The 18,864-nt window shown below is 41.0% G+C and overlaps 1 protein-coding gene across 3 annotated transcripts in view; it reads right to left on the bottom strand.

Moving 5' to 3' along the window:
* Positions 1-18,591, bottom strand: part of Tbc1d1 (TBC1 domain family member 1) — a 218,940-nt gene extending 200,349 nt beyond the window's left edge. For all 3 annotated transcript variants that reach the window (XM_027938840.2, XM_071614212.1, XM_027938823.2), the window contains exons 1-2: positions 18,348-18,591; positions 6,884-7,391 (exon numbers count right to left, since the gene is read on the bottom strand). In XM_027938840.2, coding sequence (XP_027794641.1) covers positions 6,884-7,300 — 417 coding nt within the window. In that variant the 5' untranslated portion in view covers positions 7,301-7,391; positions 18,348-18,591. The remainder of the gene's footprint in view (positions 1-6,883; positions 7,392-18,347) is intronic.
* Positions 18,592-18,864: the final 273 nt, after the last annotated feature.

Below are 18,864 nucleotides of genomic sequence, written 5' to 3'. Positions count from 1 at the left end.
TTCATACTGCTAATCACAGGAAAACAACTTTAGAACACCTTCTCATTTAATAGACTAGGTAACCAGTCCAGAGAGGCTGAGCCAGGAAGCTCCACATCCCCTGCCGTTAGTGGGAAAGATGAGGCTTTATGGAGCTTCCTACAAGAATACATTGCTTCTTTACTGGAAAATTCAAAAGGAAACATTGATCACTGTTCTCTGCAACAAATGTGGCTCTTAGATTCCCTTTACAAATAGTTAAGTAGTCTTGAAATTAAGTAAGGGAGCCACCTAGGTTCAGTCTCAAGCTATGTGTCCTTCAAGAAATGCAGTTTAATGACAAAAATCACAGACATTAAAGGAGTCCAAATACATCTTCCCAAGCTACACTTAAAAATGGCCCTCCTCTCTAAGCAGACCTCTTTGTGTCTATTCCAGCTCCTGTCCCCTACCCTGCTCCCAGCCCCACCCATGCTCCTTCTTTTACACTTAGTCCTCTCAGACTTGCCCGCTCTCCTCTTTAGGGAAGGGAGGAATAAAAACTAGCAATTCAAATCCTAGCAATTCTAGGATTCTCTTAGGCAGGATGTAAAAGGGGAAGCCCAGGAGCATTCCTACATTGGTGACATCTGTCCTGTCACAGTTATTAAACACCCACGCTGTGCTCAGGCTGAACACCAAATCCAGAAGATCAGAATCTGACTAGAGTCGGAAACAGCATTTGAAGAGCTATGACGTAGTTTAAATACGATAAAGAACATCAGTTGAAAAATGTCTGGCACGTATTACCAAAAACACTTCCATGTATCCCCTGTCAGATTTACCCTGAGTCCTGCACGCACAGTCGTCTCCTCTTTCCCATACACCAGCCTATATTTCTCCTCCACTCACTATCCACTCCATAGTTCCTGTCATCCCCACACAAAACTGTTCTTCCCTTTAAAAAATTTTTTTTTTAGACATCGATGGACTTTTATCTTATTCATATATTTATATGCAGTGCTGAGAATCGAACCCAGTGCCTCACACATGCTAGGCAAGTGCACTACCACTAAGGCCCAGCCCCAGGCCCTGTCCTTTCCTTTGATTGTCATAAAACACAAAACAAAAAGTTAGAAGCTCCAGGCCAGCTCAGCACTTCCACTATCTCTCCTCATGCTGTAAAGTCGCTTTAAAGGAGCAGAACTTTTTACCCCTTAGATACAGAAAAAGGATTAATTAAAGGGTAGACACTCTTACAGGTGAACTAAAGTAACCCTCAGTCTTTTTATTTTGAGACAGGGTCTTGCTAAATTGATAAAGCTGGCCTTGAACTTGCAATCCTCCTGCTTAGCCTCCTCATTAGCTGGGATTACAGGCATGTGCTACTGCGCTCACTTTCAGATGTTCTCTGAGTGCGAATTCTGCTAGAGGAAGCGATGCTGAAGACCTGGAAAGAGAAAGCTCTCCAGAGGATTTTCTGACCTGACCATTTTTCTAGGCCTAAGCCTGAGCAGAGCTCTTGATTTCTTCGTGGTGTGATGGGTAAAGCCTAGTCAGCACCCCCCATCAGTGTTTCAGAGTAGATGTGTTTCTTATAACAGATCCAGATTCAAAACTATGCCCCAAACCAGACCTTTATACCACCGAGTCACATGTTTGAAGGGATGCTCAAAGGTGTTATGAGAAAATGTGATCTACGGTGCCACACATTTTGAGAAAAATTGGGTTCAAAAAGGTAACAGTTTGTCTTTGATGCAGGAATTTTCAGAGGTTACAGAAGTGCTTTGACTGTGGTCTAACTAAAAAAATCAATATTTTCCAAATAATCAATGCAAGATGGTACAGAATTGTGTATCTTTAAACCTTCATTAAATCACAATATAGACCAATGGATTTTAATATAAGAAAATGCAGAAGTGCTTTGATATTGTTTCAGATTTCATATCGCAACTAACCTTTAAGAAGCTACCGTTTTTGACCACAACTTGTTTGGAAGAAGTTATTTTAGTACCTTATCAAAAATTAGGAGCTCTTGAATTAAGCTGCAGCACTACTCAAGAACCCAGGGTTTTTGTAGGTTTAATAAGACTTTTTTTCTTGAGTTTTTATAAAAAGTTGAACAATTGTTACACATATTTTAAATCATAAGGGATGCTGTATAGGGCACTTTGGCTGTGATCTTAGAAGCTGTTTATGTTGATTAACCAGAAAGAGATACAGAATGACATGCTAGATTTAAAACTCCCAGGGATGCTCAAGCCATAATGAATGCAGGTACCGAAATTAAAAAGAAGCACTGCTGGAAATTCAAGATCCTTTCTGGTGATCACAAACACCTTGGCAAAAGATATTGGTAGATAGACAGGCCAAACTTAATAAGCCTTGGGAAAAGAAGAGAAGCACTTAGAAATTAATCATGGAAGCTGAAAAGATCAGATGGCAAAGACTCAACAAGTTAGTAAACGTGTTAAATTTTTTTCCAAATATGATGGAAAAAATTTTAGTTCACCTCTTAATTTCACTGAATACTTGAGCAATTCTTGGGAAATCCATTTTTATTATGCTAGTACCATATAATGAATGTTTTTCTAAAATCTACATTCAATTAAAAGAAATGCCTTCCTCAACTTGTAAACAAGACTTTTTATCTAAAGAGAAGTTCACTGTATATGACAAATTTCATTAAATACTCTGTTTGTTGAAGTACATAAGTTATCCACAAGTGATTTCATAAATAAATGTGTTTTGAGTTGTTGTATGAAAGAAAAATACCCACAACTTCCCTATTTTCCTACAACACATCGGTGTAAGGCCAAATTTCCTTCCTATTCTCAATCAAAACTTCGAATCATAACAGAATAAATGAAGAAGCAGCTATGAGTTGGGTATGGTGGTGTACGCCTGTAATCCCAGCAGCTCAGGAGGCTGAGACAGGAGGATTGCAAGTGCAAAGGCAGCCTCAGCAAAAGTGAGGCGCTAAGCAACTCAGTGAGACGCTGCCTCTAAAAATACAAAATTGGGCTGGAGATGTGGCTCAGTGGCCAAGTGCCCCTAAATTCAATCCCCGGTACCCACCAACCACCCCCCCAAAAAAACAAAACAAAACAAAACAAAGTAGCTATGAGAATCTAGTCATCTTCTGTTCAACTAGCCATTATGGAGATTAGGAAAAATAAAATAAAACTATCACTCTAACTGCTAAATATTTTTTGGAAAATATGGTTATTATTCACAAAAATATTATTTATATAAATACTTAGGGAGTTTATAACTTTTTAAAAAATAAATTTAAAAATCAATATCTTTATCTCAGTTTTAATTTTAAGTACAGTGAGTATTGATAGACACAGCCCACATAAATTCAAGCTCTTTGGGATCCTCAATAAGTTTTAAAAAGTGAAAAGTTATCCTCAGACCAAAAGATTGAGATGTTGCCCTAATGCATTTGGTCATGGAGACTCTTCTGTGTGGAACCACTTGAGAATATTCCCTGAAACCTAGAATGTCAAGAGCAACCTCATGGTGCACCTGTGAAATCGCTCCTTTTTGTACTTCTTTTCCCTAGATATTCTACAGCAAATTTATTTAGATTCTGATAAAGGATTTCCTCTCAAACAGGAGTTTCATGCTTCTACCATGGCAGTACACACCTATGTCTCTTTCAGCAAGCACGGTTGATTCTGACCCCATCAGTTTAAAAGAGGCCTTAATCTGGGGAAATCTTTCACTAAGCAAATGTTACAAATAGTCAAGAAAAATGACAGTGGAGGTTAACCTGCTCCTACAGCGACACGCCCCTGCTGAGATGCAGCGCCAATGGGGTCCAAGAACATAACGGATATTACGCAAGTCAGAATCACAGCCAGTCATTTATCATTACATTTCTGATTCGAGTACCTGTGTTGCAAATTGCTCTTTCATAAAATGAGCAGGTTGGCAGCAATTTATATCTGAGTGACAATTTGTGTTTGTAAAAATTGTACACAGGCCAAAAATAAGAACTCATTTGTATTTCAATCATAGCTTTTTAGAACACAGAATAAGGCCAACTCTCTACTTTGGGGTAAGAATTTACTTACCAATCTCTCCCTCTTGTCGGGTACCTAAGTAACTGACCAGTGCCAGTTCACAGAAGGCTATGAAAGATTTTTGGAAAGAGTCAAAAGTGCAAAGTGTTCAACAACCAGACATGAAAAAGCCCTCCCCAAGGAAATTCAATCCTTATGTAGAGCTGGCCTGGCTAGAGGCCATTCAATCCTCTGATTTTCATTCTGGAATCTGGCTAAGTAATGAGAACTGTTCATTTTATTTATGCAGTTTTATAATTGCCTTGCTCAAGGATGACCAGGATCTCATGTCTGAGTGCAGAAGACGTGCATTTCAATATCCTTTTCCTTTTTGCCAAAGATCTGAAGTGAAATCAGCACTTAATCTGCTTCCAGCAAAGCATTCTTGAGTAAATCATTTATTTATTTATTTGCAGTCTACTAGGGATTGAATCCAGGGCCGCCCCTGCCACTGAACTACACCCCCACCCCTGAATAAATCATTTTTATGAGACATAAATGCTTAGCAAGTTTATTTTCTTTCCTTTCCTTTTTGTTTCCTTTTGGCAGTGCTAAAGGGTGCATCCAGGGCCCTGTGCATGCTATGCAAGCAATTGCTCTATCATTGAGCTAACACCCCTAGCTCACTTACTAAGTTTCAGGTCCTGTTCTAGTTCATTTAGTTCTCCCAGCAACTCTATGAGATAAATACTATAATTATACCCATTTTACAGACAAGGAAACAGACTCAGTTGCAAGGAAACAGTATATGGGTGTCCGAGGAGGAATTAGAATGGAGGAAGTTCGTCCCTCTGAGCACAACACTGTCATGTCCATTGGAGATGCATGGGCGATAACATACATGACTTCAGTACTAAGACATCTGATTCTGTGTGGGTGAAGTGGTGGTTTTGAGCTCCACGCTAGCCTTTATTTTAAAAAGTCTCCCTATGTTTGGGCATGTGTTAGGTTCCATTTTCTCTCTTTCCATCATGCGCTGTTCACGCATCCCCTGCTTCTCTTCCCTATCAATGCCTCTAGAACCATATCTGGAGCAGTGATCACTGAATCAATGGAGAAAAGCATCGAACAATTAACAAACCAAAGTGAGTCTCCACAGACTTACTGCTGCCTGTTGGTATCTGCAGAAAATTGGATCTGGGAAACCCACATCACATAAAAAATGTTCAGATATTCAAGTTCCTTACATAAAATAGCACAGAATTTGCATACAACTTACACACATCCTCCAGGTTACTTATAATGCCTAATACAATGCAAATGCTATATAAGTAGTTGTTATACACCTATACACAGCCTCTAGGTTACTTATAGTGCCTAATACAATGTAAGTGCTATAAAATAGTTGTTATACTCAATTACTTAGGGAATAAGGACAAGAAATAAATATCTGTACATTTTCAGGACAAACATAAACATTTTTCCAAATATTGTCTATCTGTGGATGATTAAATCCGTGAATGTGGAAACTGGGGATATGGAGGACAGACTATACCAAGAACATTAATTTCCATATAAAGGTCTTACACCCTGGAGAGTATGCAAAATAACCTAATGGAGTAGAGGGGAAATATTAGCATTCTATGCATATTTTAAATTTGAACTGACATTTACCATAGGGACAGACACTGCCATCCTCTTTCAGTACATGTGTGGCCCAGAGCTCTAGTCACATGGGTGTGCTTGGCACTTAAGGTAGCAGGGGGATTCCTCTGTCTGTGCATGGGGTTAGCTGTGGGGCCCTCAACTGTTTGTTGTCTGTATATTGCACAAATTGCATCTTTTCATGGGTTTGATTAAGAAAGGGGCTATATGGATTATATTTTCAATCTTACCTAGACTTAGTGGCTTAATATTTGTGGTTATAAATGCAATAATGGTGCAGTAACCAATGCATTGGACTGTAACAGTGCAAGCACAAATGAACAGGAACACAGTAGAGCTTTGACTCTTATCTGTTTTCCTCAAACACATTGAGATAAACCAATAACAAGCTAAAAGGTCTGACATGGAGTTGGCAAAAGAAGAAACACATAGCAAGAGCCCCCAAATAGTACCCACTGTTCTTATCAATGACCTTTTCATAAGTGAAAATTACACCTTGGGAAATGGTTTAAAGTATTTTATTTACTTTTTGTACTACAGGATCACTCTGCCACTGAGCTATATCCCCAGTCCTTTTTATTCTTTATTTTGACACAGGGTCTTGCTAAGTTGCCCAGGCTGGTCTTGAACTTGTGATCCTCCTGCCTCAGCCTCCTGAGTTGCTGGGATTACAGGTGTGGGCCACCATGAATAGCTTAAAAGCATTTTTATATGGTCTATAAATAACTATATTTTTCTTAATGGAATTAAAAAATGTGGAGATCGCTGATCTAGAATTTTGCCACTTAAAGTGCAATCTGCAAAGGAACAGCAGGGCATCACCTGTCAAGCCCTGTCAGCCCATTAGAAGTCCATGCTGGGGGTCCACCCACTGTGAAATCAGAATATGCATTTTAACACAAATGTGCATGGTTCACATGCACATTTCAGTTGGAGAAGCACTGAAGCTTTAGAACAGATACCTTAAATATGAGCCCTAACACTTCCACCCTTATTTATAGTTCTAGACACATTTCTCTGTTGAATTTTTGAACACATAAATTTATAATTTCTAATATCTCTTATAAAGCATTCTTCAAAAAAAAAGAAACTATAAACAATCCCCACAAACCCAAAATTCAGTTAAATAATCTATGTAGAACAGCAACATCATCCCCTTACTCATCCCAGTATGCTTAAATTTCTCAATCCCTGTACCATAAAAGCTATCTAGCCACACCTTAATCTTTGTAATCCCCTCCTCAACTTACTTTTGTTTGATCATCGGCCTTGAAGACATAACAGATACTCTGCCGATGGGCGGCATCTTCCTTAATCAGACACGCAAAGTAACTTGGGTCGTGGCTGTTGTGAATCAGTTTGTGAACATGCTGAGGCTTGCACTCGAAGATGCTGGAGCAGATCAACGGATCCCACTGCTGACTCTTCCCGGGTTCAGGTTCACATTTCAGTCCAGAGGGTGAAACCCAAAGTCGGACCTGCCTGGTAGCTGGCTCCTTTTTGGAGGACTGCCCGCTCAGTCTCCGAACCTCAGCCACAACCCAAGGCAGCATGGGCATGGTGGTCAGAGAATGCACGGGCAAAGAGCCCACCAGCTGAAGGCCAAAGTCCACCGAGATCTCATTAGGAAACATAGGTTTCTTTGCTGTGAATGTTATTGGTTCCATCTTAGGAAAAGACCTGGAGACAGCCCAACCTTGCCACCGTTCTCCTATTTTAGACGAAGCAATCTATGTGACACGCTTCAGATGTGGAATCCTGGGGGAGAGAAACAGGCATCAGAGTTTAATGAAGTCATAGCAATAGCTGTTTTCAGAGAGTTATTGTTCTAGAACTTAAAAGTCTGAAACCAATGTAAGAAGAAATGAATACTAGTTCAAATAAGCTGCTTTGCCTAGAAAGAGCTTTCCTGAAATTGCATTACATATAAAACCTAGTAATGGCATAACTGTCACACTCATTACAGGACACAAAGATCCCTCTGGGAAACCACGGTTAAACATAAGCCTCACAGAGCCAGCAAAGGCAAGCACAATAGAAAGCACTCCAGCGCTCCTCTGACAGCTTTAAACCTTGTTGTATTATCTAGTAATTATTTCAAGGAATTTTTTCAAGATAATAAAATCCAGTATAGATGATTCCCCCAAGAAAGGAATCTTATGAGAAAAATATATATATATTATCCATTTATCATCACAGAATACTGAAGCAGACTAGGTTTAAACAATTGGCCTTATCCCATGTGATATTAATCAAATTTCATTTATTTATTTATTTTTGTGGTGCTGGGAATGAAACCTAGCTGGGCAAGTGTTTTTCCACTGAGCTGCATCCCCAGCATCTCTCAAATATTAACACATTTTGTCCCAATATTCCAGATGTGGAACATGCATAAAAACTTAAACTGGTTGTGTCTTTTTTAAAAAAATAATAAAATCAATAAAAAAATAAATTTAAAAAAAGCTTAAACTGAGCAACAAATATACCACCTATGCTAACTTTGAAATCATCATTATTTTTGTGAGGTCTATTTCTTTGAGAAAAGTAATAGGTGAATACTTAGACTATTAGAAAATATATGCACGTATGTTTAATATGCATGATACATATATGATAGAAAAGCTCTAAATTATGATTTTCATTCTATTTCAATGATATATTTTATTGATTTATTTTGATATATAATATATAATATTGATATATTTTATTGAAACTACAAAGCAGACTGCCCTATCCTCCTCTCATTAGCTCCCTAGACCTTCAGTCTCTCTTGTATTCCTCTGAGCACAGACACAAGAAGAAAGTACAGAGCAGACTGTCTTCTTCTTTACCCCTGGACCCAGAGCCTGGCACGGGGCCAGACTTAGAGAAGGGGTTCAAGAAATATTTTTTTTTTAAATGTGTGAAGTCTTTCACATTCAAAAGGAGAAGAAAAGATATTTCCCCTTGACTTCAAACTCTTCCTTCTCTTTCTTGTCTACACAAATTTCTTCAGGGAAAGTCTACACTAACTGTCTCCATTTCCTGTTACCCATCCACTATTGGTAAGTGCCACTACACTGCACTACAGAGCCACTGAAATTGCTTCCCTTAAGGTCACTCAGATCCCCAAGGCTGTGAAATTCAAAGGGGGCTCTGTGGTCTGTAGCTCCCTGGTCCCTGTTGGATTTCTTAACTCTTGCCCACACCTCCCTGAGTGAAGCTCTTCTCATCTCACCTTTCCAGAGGCTTCTTTTCAAGTTCTTTGAAGGCTTTCATCCCTTCCTTCACTCCATCTTCTCTTCATGTTACAACTGTTTTTCTCTGGACAGTCTCATCTAATCTTCTGGTGTCAACAGACACAGTCTAATGCTCAGATGACTTTTATTGAGTGCTGGGTACTTTACATGTGTTGCCTCACTTTTAACCTTCATATTTATCTGTTGGAGGCTACTCTTTCTCTGCTCCCCCCACCCACCCAGGGGGTACTCCACCACTGAGCTATACTCCCAGCCCTTTTTATTTTTACTTTATTTCCTTTTTTTTTTTTTCTTTTGGTACCAGGAATTGAACCGAGGGGCACTTAACAACTGAGCCACACCCCCAGCCCTTTTATTTTTTACTTGGAGACCATGTCTTACTATGTTGCTTAGAAACCTCACTAAATTGCTCAGCCTGGCTTTGAACTCGAGATCCTATTGCCTCAGCCTCCCAAGCCACTGGGATTACAACTGTGCACCACCACCGTGTCAGGCCCCGACCCTTTCTACTTTGAAACAGGTTTTCATTAAGTTGTCCAGTCTGGCCTCGCAAACTTGCAGTCCTTCTGCCTCAGGCTCCTGAGTAGCTGGGATTACAGGTATGTGCCATTGTGCATGGTGAGGCTATTCTTGTGAACCAGAAAACTATTCATAAGGGAGCTCAAGATAGATTGAGTTGCTTGTCACAAAGCGACCTGAGAACCGGGAGTAGTGGCACATCTCTATAATCCCAGCGATTCAGGAAGCTGAGGCAGGAGTGTTAAAGTCTGTAAACAAGTCAGGATGGCGCCTGGCATTTTGCCAGTTAGGGTCTGTAAACAAGTCTGAATGGCGCCTGGCAAAATGCCAGAGGGAGTGGTTTGTGAAGTAACACCAGCAAGCCATTAAGTGTGGAGATTTCTTATTGGTTGACTGATGTATCTAGTTTATGCTAATTAAGATAAGCTGTGTGGAATGTATAAATACCGCTCCTGTCCTACAATAAACGGCTCCCACTCCTGCTGTATCAATCTACACAAGTTGTTCGTTACCCCCGGTTATTTTGCTGCAGCCAGATGGGCTGCAACACAGGAGGATCTGGAGTTCAAAGTCAGCCTCAGCAATCTGGCAAGGCCCTAAGGAACTTAGCAAGACACTAGATTCCAGGGTAGAGACAAAGGACAATTGATTACTTAGACCAATAGTAGTAGCCAGAGAGTCAGCCCTGTCTCAAAATTTAAAAAAAAAAAAAAAAATGGCTGTGGATGTAGCTCAGCTATAGAGTGCCCTGGGTTCAATTCCCAGTAGCAAAAAACAAAACCAAAAGAAGTGACATTAGAGAGATTGTACCTGACTCTCAAGCCCATCTTCTTGACTGATGAACAACAATGCATCAGTCACATGTCCCCTAATGATTCCCAAGTGATTTTCTGCTATGGAAACCTCCTTTGTGAGGTCCAGATCAGTATCAGTCACTACATATTTCTGTCTGGATACCCTGTAGGCAACTCAGCCTGAAATTAGCTATTTTAAAACCAAATCAGTATCACCTCCTTCCTTACCAGAACTTCTCTTCCCTCCACTACTATACTGTAGTGAACTATTCATTTTATTGGTTGTGTTAGTTAGTTTTCTGTCACTGTAACAAGCATCTGAGATAATCAATTTATAAAGAGAAAAAGATTTATTTTAACTCATGGTTTCACAGGTTCTAGTTTGTGATCAGTTGGCCCCGTAGCTTTTAGGCCTGAGGCCAGGTAGCACATCACGGAGGGAGCGTGAGGAAGAGAAAAACCACTCACCTCAAGTGACTATTGCCTCCAGGCACACCCCCATGGGGTGACCTAAAGACCTCCTAGTAGCTCCCCACCAAAGGGTTCACTTCTCACAGTAACATCTTCCTGCAGACCAAGCCTTTATCACATGGACTTTCTACATCCAAAATACAGCAGATTAAAGATTCCTTCTTTATTCATCACTACTTACAACTGTACCATCTAAATTTATATTTCCTCACTTAGAAAAGGCAACTCATCCTTCAATCCATCTCTCATATCCCTCAGGCAATTTTACTAACAGAGAATTTACCAGTCGCTCCTCTGCTAAAATTCTCTTAGTAACCGACCCTCTCCCCTAAAATCTAGGCTCCTCTAAAAGTCATGTAAGGTCTCTTTGGAATCTGATCCTGTATATACCCCCAATTTTATACTCTCCCTAATGTTCTTTCATAGATCTTTTGATTCTGAAAATAGAGATTTATAGTTTCCCAAATAAGATGTGCTTTCCCATGCTACAATGCATATACCATTCCTTTCTCTTTGGAACACAATTCCTGTCACAACCCGTAAAGGGCCTGAGATTTTACCATATTTGTCAGCTAACAAGTTAGCCTGCCACAAGTTAACTTGCAGATAGAAGACACGAGATTCCTGGGTCAGAGACAAAGGATAATTGATTACTCAGACCAATAGCAGTAGCCAGAGAGTCAGTACTTGTGTCATTTCCCTCAACCCCAATCCCAACAGGCCAGTGGACACTCATCACAGGGGATGACAGGAGAAGGACCTGAGCCAAGGAACTTGCATATTTTAAAGGCTGCCCAGTCTTGTATTAGTTCTATCTTCCATAACTGTTTTCTGTAGAAACGTGATTGAAAACGTAGTTCAGAACAAGGGCATTCACAGGATACATGAAAACATGAGAGACCCAGCGAGAACCATCTCCCAACCTTCCCATTCTTTCCCTTTAATTCCAGCTCATGTTTACCTCATAGCTCAAGTGACCACCACCTCTTTCCTCCAAGATGATTCAGAGCAGCCATCATTATGTCCTTGGGCACTTTTTACCTAGGCATTATGTTCACTAGAAGGGTCTGAACAGGTGTCCAGGACTGCAAGCTTCTCAAAACTCTTAAGGTTTAGCATTATGAAACTCAGTATTCAAATTCAAATTTTAAACCTCTTCTGAAATAGAACTGAAGTCTTTTTTTTTAACTCTAATGTTTTTCTACATGATACACACACATACTTTAAAAGTAAATTTTTATAATTCATACAGTTCAGAATGGATTTTTAAAAATTTAAATGTTCCAAAGCTCAGAAATATACCAATACTTTACTTAGAGCCCAAATATATTTTGTGAAAGTGTAGTCCCTGACTCTCTTCCTTCAGTATACAGCTTCCCCTGACAATGAAAATAGATCAGAAATTCATATAATCCAGTAAATAATAGTCTCTCTCTCTTGAAAGTGGCATTAAATGTCTGGCTTAATGTCCAGTTCTGTAACTGAATCTGTTCAAGTTCTAATTGTTGACAGCTGCTAATCCCAAGACATGTTTGAAGAAGTACTAGAATGACTACAAAGGATAAATCCCAGATCTCTCCATTATTTTAGGTGATGCAGTAATTATTAGGGTAGCAACAAGCATAGCAGAACTACTTCAGCTTTCTTGATAGTTAAATCACTTGTTAAATAATCAGACTGTAGGGAATGTTTTAGCACTAGCAGAAAGGTCTTTCATTTTGAGGGTGTCTGTTTACTTTGAGATAACAACCATTTTTCTCCAAATTTTATATAGTCTCAGTAATCCAAACCTAATATCAAATTCTAAACATAAAATAAAAAATACATATAGTAATAGAAATAAGTAATTTTAGTTGAGTGCTCACTATGAACCAGGCCCTGTTCATCAAATTAGTTATGCCATTTTATTGATAAAATGTTGTGAATGCCTAAAGTTTTGACTTTTTACCCAGCTGTGGCATGTTCATATTTCTTCTGTAAAAAGTAGATTAGACCTTAACACCACTTATAAAATATCAAATTATAAGTCTGACCTCAGACATAGCCATGATTATTTGTAAGCAATTCTGATACTTCTAGTGTAAGATTCATGGTGACTTAGACTAGGTGAGTAACACATTACTTTTTAATAAAAAGTATCATGGAATAAATGAACCATGCAATAGTACTAACAAACCACTGCATTATTTTTAAAGCCATTTCAAGCCATATACTTTGCACTCAACCTCAGCTAAGACCATTTGCTTTAAGGCTCAGAGACAATCACTATTCCAAGGAGGCCTCTTCTGCTTAATATCCACAGTGAAAATACTATCATGCATTGTTATGTTCTTGTTAGTAGAATCATGTGTGAACAAGCCCTGTTCTGCCAGAAAGACTCTTTGTATTCTATGCAGCACCCACCTGGAATGGTCCTTAAATGCAGCAGCTACTCAAAACATAAAGACACCCTTTTCTTAAAGCAGTTTCAATATCTTGTGAGTTCTGCTATGCTACTTATCCCTAGAAGCATGCACTTAGAACCATAACATTTTAAAGCTAGCAAGGTCCTTTTAAGCCATTTAGAAACTTTTCTCATATTTGAAATGAGGCAACTGGGTTCTGGAGAAATGAAGTGGCTTCTTCAAATTTAGTGACAGAATTAGGACGATCCCAGTCCCTGACTCCTATCCAAGCGCTGCAAACCTCAATTTCCTCAGGAGAACACTTTCAAGTGTGAAGTTGAAAAAGCGAGCTACTTCTCCAGATCTCAAGTTTATTCTCAATAAGAGTATAAAACAAGATCATCTCCAAGTTTTCTTCTATCATTAAAATCTGGCGAATTTGATTTTCATAATGCATAATACAAAATGTCTCCATGATTGTATGAGTAAACAAAGCCGCTCCATCTTCCCTTCAGGAACAAAAATGTGGGGGAGATGTGTGAAGAAAGGATGGGATTTATTGATCAGGAAACAAGAGAAACAAGGATAGGTTTTAGTAAGCTGCTTAGTGGGAAGCCCCTCTCTTCCCAGCCCCCACAGAGAGTAGGAGAGGGACTTCCCAGTGGCCACAATATACCAGCCTCTGCAGTTTCAGCCCCCACCTGCTTGCAATGCTGGTGGAAAAGTTTGGGTATGGTTTAAGTGTGTCCCCCCAAGGTTCATGTCCTGGAAACTTGGTCCTCAGTGCAGTGGTAGTGGGAGGTGGTAGAACCTTCTAGAGGCAGGGCCTAGTAGGAGGTGTTTGGGTCATAACCACCCTCCTGGAGGAATCAATGCTGGTATCATAGGGCAGGCTATGTCTGCAGAAGTGGATTAGCTCCCACAAGTCTGGGTTGTTATAAAGGACCCTGATCCCTCCCCACCATTTTTCTTCCTCTCTCAAAAGGTAATCTCTCACTTTCAGACATTCACCTGCCCTGGTATATTGTCTGCTACAGCATCACCTAGCTTGTGATATAGTGACACAGACAGAAGGTTCTCACCAAATGCCAGTGTTTGGACATTTCAGGCAGCAGAATGGTAAACCAAATAAACCCCTTTCCTTTATAAAGTATTCAGCCTGGGGAATTTTATTATAGCAACACAAATGACTCAGAGTAAGATGGAAGGAAGAGTGCTGAGAGCCTATCGCTCCCAGCCAGGTTAGGAACCAGCCAATACTGAGTAACTGTTGCGAAGCCCAGGAGAAATAGGAAGTTCCCAGTGGCTATTCAACGGTCTAATTTTTCTGTTCTTTACCCAGAATGGGCATGTACCTGAGAAGAATTATACTGAAACTTGAAGTAGTCTACTCCCACACAATAGGGCCACTGGCTTGGGTACACCAACGGTCCACTTCCTCCCCAGAATCCTACCCCAGTCAGGATGTACACTCACCCACCAATAGCCCAGGTTACAATGATCCTGAGAGCTACCTAGTAAGCTATTCATCAGCACACAGAGGTCCCCACACCAGTAGTTCTAACCCTACCATCATCATGGATGTTTCAATATAGGGTACACCTCTAATTTGACATGTAAAATAATGATGTTTTTGAAAGACTTCCTTCTTAAATAAATCAGAGCCAATTCAAGCCTAATTCTTTAGCCCATCAACGTCACTTCTTGTGTTCTCTTGTACTTGTTGCATAGGACAAAGGGATAGAGGTTGGGGATGGTCCCCCCTGGCCTTTAGAGATTATGAATAACCCTCCCTCCTGCTTAGCTGCTTTAAGGAAAGTAGTAATAATAACAGTTAACACATAACAATAGCACCATGTATCTATTAACTGATTTAATTCTCAAAACAACCATGAAAAATAAGGACTGTTATGAACAACTATTATCTTTATAACTTCCAACTTAAAGAAGAGAGAGAAGGGAGTTAACAACACAGGAAAGGAAAGAAACCTACCTAAGGTCATACCAGCAGAAAGTGACAGAATCAGGATTTGGGCCAAGGTCCCTTGGGTCCAGGGTCCATGCTTACTTTTAACTACTCACTGGAGCAATACGGACCTCTTCTTGGACATTTTACATATACGAACTTGTTTACTCTCACAACTCTGAGAAGTATGTTTCATCATCCCCATTGCAGAATAGACCCTTATTAATAAATGATGAAGGCAGGACTGGAATCCAAATCTGTCTTATGCACAAATTTCTTCCTATATAACAATATATCAGAAGGGAATAACTCTCAAATATCTTTCTAATGGATTAGCTTGGGTGTTCTATCTAGATTTTACCTGGCCTCAGTAATCCAAACTTAATATTAAAGTTATACTCTAAAAATATAAAACAAACGAATAAATATAGCAATAGCAATAAGTAACTTGAATGCTGACTATGAACCAGGTGCTGTTCTGAGCACTTTACCTATATAGACATTCACTAATTCTGACAACACAACCATAAGTGCTTACCTACTTCATAAGTCTAGGTTCACTGGTCATGTATAATGTTTTGCTAAAGTTAAATAGATGCATTTTCTTTCCGAGATTAAAAAAAAATGGTTGTTATCATCTCAAAGGAAACAGACACTTTCAAAAATTAAAAAGGCTCTTTTTTAGTACTAAAACATATTTCCTAGATTTTTCAGTTCAACTGAAACCAGAGGTTCAAGATTATTTCACATGGCCCAAACATGACAAATCTTTTTTTCTAAACATTTGAAACCTGAAAAGGGATGCATTGTCCTTAAATCTAAGAACCTCTCAAACAGAAGTTTTGGGTTGAAAATGTCAAAAAAAAAAAACCTTGAAAATGGAAACTTCCATGCCTTTTGTGAAGAATTTTGTTAAAAAATATTTTTATTGGAATTCAGGGTTGGAACAGAGAAAAAGCACAGGAAACTGCAAGGTAACGGTTCTGACTGAAGACCAAAATCAGTGCTACACGGGTCCCAGTGCTCCCTGCCTGCTGAGCAGACTGTCATTTTAATGCACAGATTCTACTTCTTGAAGTTTCAATAACCAGGGAAAGAAAAGGGATGGGGAGCAGATCAAGTATTAGGACTACTGTGGCCATTAACCTTGAGAAGGTAGCACAGTGGACTACGGAAAGGGGAGAGCAAAGTGTGCCCAGGCATTCACATTGAGTCCCCCAAATAGATACATATATATTTTAGGTTTTCTGGGAGAATCTGGAAAGCATGGAGACTGGGAACCTGCAGAGAAATTCTCCCCCTAGAACATCCTAGAAGATCTATCTGGGCCAGAAAGAAGTAACCACCACAGTTGGCTCTGCACAGGGCACGAGTGATTGTGACTGCCGCCTTTCTGGTCCGGGCTGTCTCCTAGCAATTATCAATGGCTGGATATTGAGGAAGAAGGGGCAAGCCTCAATTCTTCACAGTTGGCCATCTTCTCCTTTTCCCCTCTCAAACTATGACAAACTGTCTTATGAGATAAAAAGTTAACACTGACATGACAACCACCCAATCAGAAATGCTATCACAGTGAAAAGGGAAATCCCAGAGCTCTCAGCAGGACAGATAATGGTAGACTATGGCAGGAGGCCCATGTGCAAAACTTTCTTTTAATGCTAATAATTCATAACTAAATTTTCCCTCTTCTCCTGGTATGCAAATCCATGTAAATGTATTTATATTAATTACCACCTGATTTTATTTCCTCCTTTGAAACACTAATGGCCCCTTTTATGTCTCTGTACTCAACAGTATCAGAATACTCCACCTGTATTCAACATTTTATAGGGTACCTTTTAACTCACAGCTCTGCCTACTGTCCAGCAGCTCATGTTACATTGATAGGTACTTGCAGATAAATCTGGAAAGCACTTGTTATGATCCTATTTCCCTATAACTTGTTATGAAAAAACAACAAGAAGAAACAGGCAGATTGGAGACTGCAATCATATTCAATTTCAAATGGTTGACAAGCACCTGTTGACAAACCATCCATCCTCAGGGCTCCCAGAAAGCAGCTGATAATGAGGCACATCTCCCTCCTAACCAAAAGGAGCAGTCTGAACGCTTATAAAAGGTACAAAACTCACAATGGGGATCCCAAACCTCAGACAGTCATAGAACCTGAAAAGTCACACAAGCAAAGAGTGTTTTGTAAGGTGCATTCCCTACTCAGCCTCAGAACATCTCTCCTTCCATTCCTCCACCCTCACCCCTCCCACACAGAGCGGACTCCCAAAACACAACAAAGACAGGGGCAGGCAACAGCTACCAATCCCATCTCATGCCTGGGAAAGAGAATGAATTTCTGCTCTTCTAAACAAGGTCTCCTTTATCAGGGCCTGTATGTTTAGTTCAGCCTGTCCAATGCAAAAAGTTGGGAAGTTTGGACTTGCAGAGATAGTTGAGTTACTTGGGTGTGACCCATTTAAACCAGGTCATTTTTAAAGCTCCTTCAAAGTCTGATTTTATCAATTTACGAAATCATCCAAGCATCTAGAATGAAAGATGAGAGATCTATGAAGTAAACATCTACCCTGTAATATAGGGTACTCCAAAAATTAAATTGTTGGATGGAAGAAACAATCATCACTTTCAATTTCTTTTCCTTTTTAAGCAACTTCCGGAGAACAAGCTATTTTAAATAGAATCACAACGGAGAAAGCCACCACTAGCTGGACTTCAAACAAAATGACACTTCATTAAAAAAAAAAAAGAAGAAGAAGAAGAAACAATGTGTGACGACGTTTGAGAGGGTCTTATAATCACACAGCGACCAGGAAGCTGCTAGAAACAATTAAGCAGGGTTTCAAAATGACTGGTACAGGATGTGCCCATAGAAAGAAATGTTGCTCGCACTGGTGCAGCAGCCAAAGTTACTAAAACAAAGTACTCTAAACTTTTATTAAAGGGTGGCATGGGGTCACTCTGATCACCGTCCTTCCAATGTGGTCGCTTTACAAACACGATATTTGGCGGGAGGGAGGAGGAGAGAGGTGAGAAGACTAAAGAGCGGGAGGAGGGGCAGGGTAGAAGTCGGCCGAAGCTCCTAGGTCGCTAGGAACGTCAAGGTTTCGCTTTCGTCCAAGTAGGGGACCAGACGGTGGCAGTGAACTCCACCCCCACCTTGCGCGCCCCCGGAGACCCCGCGCGGCGAGCACAGCAGGAACGCCCCAGAGCTGCAGGATTGCGCCTTCTCCGCGGCCAGGGAGCGCAGGGGCGCGCCGAGAATTGGGAGCAGCCGGGACCACCAAGAAGGGTCAGCGGATGGCGTGGGCGAAGCCCCAAAAGGCGCCTACCTGTGCCACTGCGCGCTCAGAGCCCAGGACCGGGCCGCGGCACGCAGGTGCTCGGGGGCACGGTGGGGACGGCCTGAGCGGGCGGGGCATCCATCGTCCCCAGCTGGCTGCGCTCTTCCCGCCGCCGGGTGCTGGGAGGGTACAGCTCCGCAGATCTAGCGCCTCTTCTCCAGGCTGAGGACACTGCCGGTCCCGTGGCGGCTGCAGCAACAGGCACCGTAGAGCGGACGGCGGCGGCGGCGGCGGCAGCAGCAGCAGCAGCAGCAGCCACAGCCGAGGAGGAGGAGGAGGAGGAGGAGGAGGAGGGGGTGTCTGCGCGCGGCTCGCGTTTCCTCCTCCCTGGCTGGGCGAGCGCGGGGGAGGCGAGGGGAGGGCAGAAGACGGGATCTCCCTACTCGGTCCCCTGGGAGCCGAGAGGGGGACGCGGCGCACCCCCCCTCCCTTCCCCATTGCGCCGTGTGACTCTGCCCGCGCCGCACGGCCGGGACGGACGAGTCACAGGCGAGCAACAGCTGCT

Source organism: Marmota flaviventris, chromosome 7 (assembly GCF_047511675.1).
Source record: "Marmota flaviventris isolate mMarFla1 chromosome 7, mMarFla1.hap1, whole genome shotgun sequence".
NCBI lineage: Eukaryota > Metazoa > Chordata > Mammalia > Rodentia > Sciuridae > Marmota > Marmota flaviventris.
This window is presented reverse-complemented; position numbering and strand designations above follow the sequence as displayed.